Consider the following 4,267-nt stretch of genomic DNA (forward strand, 5'->3'; position numbering starts at 1 on the left):
TCAGTAGGCCGAGCTGCTGGGCAGCAGGTCGCAGTGCCCTCTGCTGTAGACCACCACGCCGGGCGGGTAGTAGAGCTCGTCGGGCTGGGCCGCAGCCGGGGAGGGCGCCAAGCTCTGCAGCCGGTGCTGGTCGTCGGGCTCGGGCTTGGTGGTGGCGGTGAAGGGGCGCATGCTGGTGAGGGAGGGCGAGGCGATCCGCCAGAGCAGGGCCTTGAGCGCCTTGCGGAACTCGCGGCGCACGAGGCAGTAGAGGATGGGGTTGAGGCAGCTGTTGGAGTGGGCCAGACACACGCTCACGGGGAAGGCGTACACCTGGCACAGGAAGTACTCCTGGCTGAAGGGCACGGCGTTGAACTTGATGAGGATGCTCCAGGCGGTCAGGGCCTGGTTGGGCAGCCAACACAGGAAGAAAGAGAGGACCACGATGGTCACCGATTTGGTGACCTTGGCGCGTCTGCGCGCGCTGGCCGCGGTGGGCGCCGCCTCCACGCCCGCCACGCGGCGGCCGGAGACGAAGCGCACCAGCAGCAGGTAGCACAGGCTGATCACGCCCAGCGGCAGCACGAAGCCCAGCAGTACCTTCTGCGAGTGGTGCAGACCCAGCCAGAACTGCCCGTCCCGGCCCAGCCAGCGCCCCGGGAAGCGCAGCAGGCACAGCTCCTCGTCCAGCACGCTCACCGTGGTGGAGAAGATGGCGCTGGGCAGCGAGGCCAGCACGGCCAACGTCCAGATCAACACGCACAGTGCCGTGGCCGACGAGCAGCCGGGGCGCCCCCAGCCCTCGCCCCAGCAGTTACCACGGAGGTGCCCTCGGGTCCGGTGGCTCTTAAGAGCCGAGGCCACCGAATGGTAGCGCGCCACGCTCATGGCAGTCAGGAAGAAGACGCTGGCGTACATGTTCGTGGCTGTCACCACCGACACGATCTTGCACATGGCTTTGCCAAACGGCCACTTGAAGTCCAGCGCGTTCTCCACCGCCCAGAAGGGCAGAGTGAGCACGAACTGGAAGTCGGTGAGCGCCAGGTTGGTGACGAAGAGGTTGATGGAGGACTGGCGCCAGCCCTGCTTGGTCTTCATTAAGTAGAGCACCAGCAGGTTGCCCGTCAGGCCCAGGGCGCAAACCACCCAGTACACGGCGCTGAGGAGGATCCTTACCCAGGACTCTGGGTCTGCGCTCCCCGCCCCGGCGAGGCCCGGGGGCTGCCCAGGGGCCGTGCCGTCCGCCCACTCCAGCCCCAGCTCCCGCCACCACGTTGGTGGCGATGCGTTGCCGCTGGTGTTAGCAGGCGGCTCCAGAAGGTCTGGGATCAGCCTCAAGAGTTCTGCAAACTTGTCGCCTCCAGCTGTCTTATTCATGGTGGTTGCAGGAGCCGCCTGCGTGCTCTAGGACCCCGAGATCATCGAACAGGGGGAGCTTGGTCCCCAGGAGAGCGCAATGGACGAGCACCCCAGCTTTCAACCTAGCCTTGGAAGATAAAGCTTAGAAAACCGGGGGGCGGGGGTGAAGGAGGGGGAGCGTGATGTCCCGCGCACGGAACGCTACTTTGGGCTCAGGAGTAAAGCTCCATCTGCTCCAGAGGGGAGAGCCCCGAGGGCGGAAGGGGCAAGCTGGTGTCCAGGGATTCTCAGGTCAAGTTCACGATCTCCGCTACAGGGCTGAGACTCACCGCCTCCCTTTCGCCTGCTCCCGGGGTCGCTGGCGCTCAGGTACTGGCTCCAAACACACCTGGCGACTCAGGAGCGAGATTCTGGGTCCTCTCCTATTCTCCCCAGCACCTCGGTGGGCTTCGGCGGCTGCTGTTGCCTGGGCGAGGTTTCCGTTGTTTCGGAGATGGCGAGGTTCGGTCTTTCCCGCTCCCACTGCTTGGAGGTGTGGAGCGATTGCTGCGTCTCGGCTGCGGTTCTCTTGTGATGGTGAGCGATCAGGGGCGTGTTCCCCGAGTTTTATTTGCACCCACAGCAGCCGGCTCCTAGGAGCATGCGTAATCCCCACTCAAGGAGAGGGGGTGCTTTCCGAGGTGCTGAACCCCACCGCGCCGGACGTGGGGGAGACTGCAGGGCGCGATGCAGACAGAGGCCCCCCGGCGGCCTCCCCTTCCTCCTCAAAGTTTCAGAAGGAAATGATCACAGACTTTTATTTTATGCTGATTTTTTATGTTGCAGGAAAAAAAGGATCTGTTTTGGTTTGTGTACTTTCTTCCTTTGTTGCTGTCAAATACCACAATTTGAGGGTTTTTTTTTCTTTCATCATTGAAATTATCCTTTGGATAAAGACTTGTTCTAACACTCTTCCATCTCCTGCCCCTACCCCCTTTAAAAAGAACGGAAATGGCTTCTTTTCGTGCCTCAACACCCACTCAAGTCCTCCTCCTTGCCACGTAGCTGATGTCTGAGGATTGTCAAAGGTCTTCACGCAGCAGAAGGCAGGCGTCCAGTGTTTCCTGTGGGATGGGATATTCTGTGAAGTGCAGCTACTCAGAGCATATAATTGCGATCATTAAATCTCATCTAACGACTCTATCAAAGCTCCCAGATCACCTAAAAAACCCACACTCTTGTGTGAGTGTGTGTGTGTGTGTGTGTGTGTGTGTGTGTGTGTGTGTGTGTGTACTGGAGGACAGAGGAGCTGATTCAGGAGTACCCCTTGAATTATTCTTTATCAGGTCTTATTCAGGTCAATGGAAAACATAATTTCTAATGAACTTTCTAAAGGAATGTGGGGGAAACCCTTTGAATTGCTTCTCAAGTGGTAGTTTATTTAAATGCCAGACCAACTGGCATTTAAATGATACAAATTACATTCTAAGAAAGTACTTAAAAGTTGTGTAATGCTTTCTTCACTGTGGGAATTAAACTGAAGTGAAAGTATATTAGACATAGAGTAATTGTCCTTACTTCTGGGGCAATACAGAACCCTGTTATTTACTTATGGAGACTAATAGGATGTGCCTTTAAAGCAGAGGAGATTTTTTAAAAATGTAATAAAGAAGCATGGTACTCAAGGAAAGTGGATACAAAAGCACATGTCCTCTGGGAAAAACACACTTGGCTATAGACATAGGAATGCTCTAACTCCCCACTAGAGGACGCCAGGACTTTATTTAAAGAAAATTAAATGAAGTTATTTCTATTATCAGTTCTTACCTGAGGAGGAGACTGGCTGATTTCTCCAACTAACCCATAAACTGTTTCTGTGGGCTCCTTTTAGCTTGGTTTTAGTACCCTCATTTGAATACTCACTTTTCACTTAAAAAACAAAAGCAAAAACAAAAACAAATGATTTCTCAAATTTTATCTCTGTTTTGTGGTTGTTCTGTTTTGCTTATTTCTAGAGCTATTGGTAAGAAGGAAGCCTAGCACATGCCCAGAAACCCCTCTGCTCTTAAGGCTTTGGTATGTTCACATCCATGCCGACTCCCCCAACACCCACCCCCCTAGAGACATCTCCTTGGAGAGGCATAGAGATACCTCCCCTAGTTCCAGACAAAAACATTTCTACTTGGATCACAAATACCCACACTGTGTGAAGAATATTATGAGGTTGATTCAACTCATCTGACTTGAGCTTAGCTGGGCACTGAGCTGAGGTGAAAGACATTATTACCCCTGATCTAAATTTCCTCTCTGTGTCACTTTCCTTCCCTTTTGCTGTCTCTGTCTGTCTTTCTCTCTCTTTCATCCTTGCCCCCTCTCTCTGTGGTACTGGAGGTGAACCCAGGGTCTTGAGCTTGCTCAGCTTGTATGCTTACTTGCTCAATTTATATTCTACCATCCTGAGTTCTGCCTCCTGCCCTGATTTCTGGTGGCTTTTTGGAGACAGTCTAGTGGGCTTTTCTCTCAGCCTGGCCTTGAACCATTAACCTCTATATTTCAGCCTCCTCAGAACTAGGATTATCAACCCACATCCTGCGTTGAACTCAGTGTAAATAGGTATGCAGTTTGGTAGAGTCTGTGGCTTGTATTTTATTTAGACTTGTGCATGACTAACTTGTCTGAAATGAAATCATCAGTGCCCAGTCCGTGGACAATAATTTTAGCTCTTTCATTTGCCTTTTGTTTTCAGGGATGGTTAGATAATGAGTGGTTCTACTGTACTTTGAAGGGCTGATCCACTTTTAGCTTTGGATTTTGTGATTTCAAGGAGATTCCATTTATGCTCGCTGTGTTACACCAACAGTCCATTTTTTTCCGTACTCCTGGATTGAGATCAGGTTGTAATAGGGGCGAAGAAAGAAAGCAAGCCAGCCTTCTTTCTCCACAGTGACAG

General features: G+C 52.9%; 1 protein-coding gene across 1 annotated transcript; it reads right to left on the bottom strand.

The window, feature by feature from the left end:
* On the bottom strand, window positions 1–1,413 carry Rxfp3 (relaxin family peptide receptor 3). Its single transcript, XM_090331174.1, has one exon. It carries the CDS (start codon window positions 1,354–1,356, stop codon window positions 1–3), a length of 1,356 nt encoding a protein of 451 aa, XP_090187300.1. The 5' UTR covers window positions 1,357–1,413.
* Between the last annotated feature and the right edge of the window lie 2,854 nt (window positions 1,414–4,267).

This window comes from Megascapheus bottae, chromosome 4 (assembly GCF_031878675.1).
Source record: "Megascapheus bottae isolate mThoBot1 chromosome 4, mThoBot2.hap1, whole genome shotgun sequence".
Classification (NCBI taxonomy): Eukaryota; Metazoa; Chordata; class Mammalia; order Rodentia; family Geomyidae; genus Megascapheus; species Megascapheus bottae.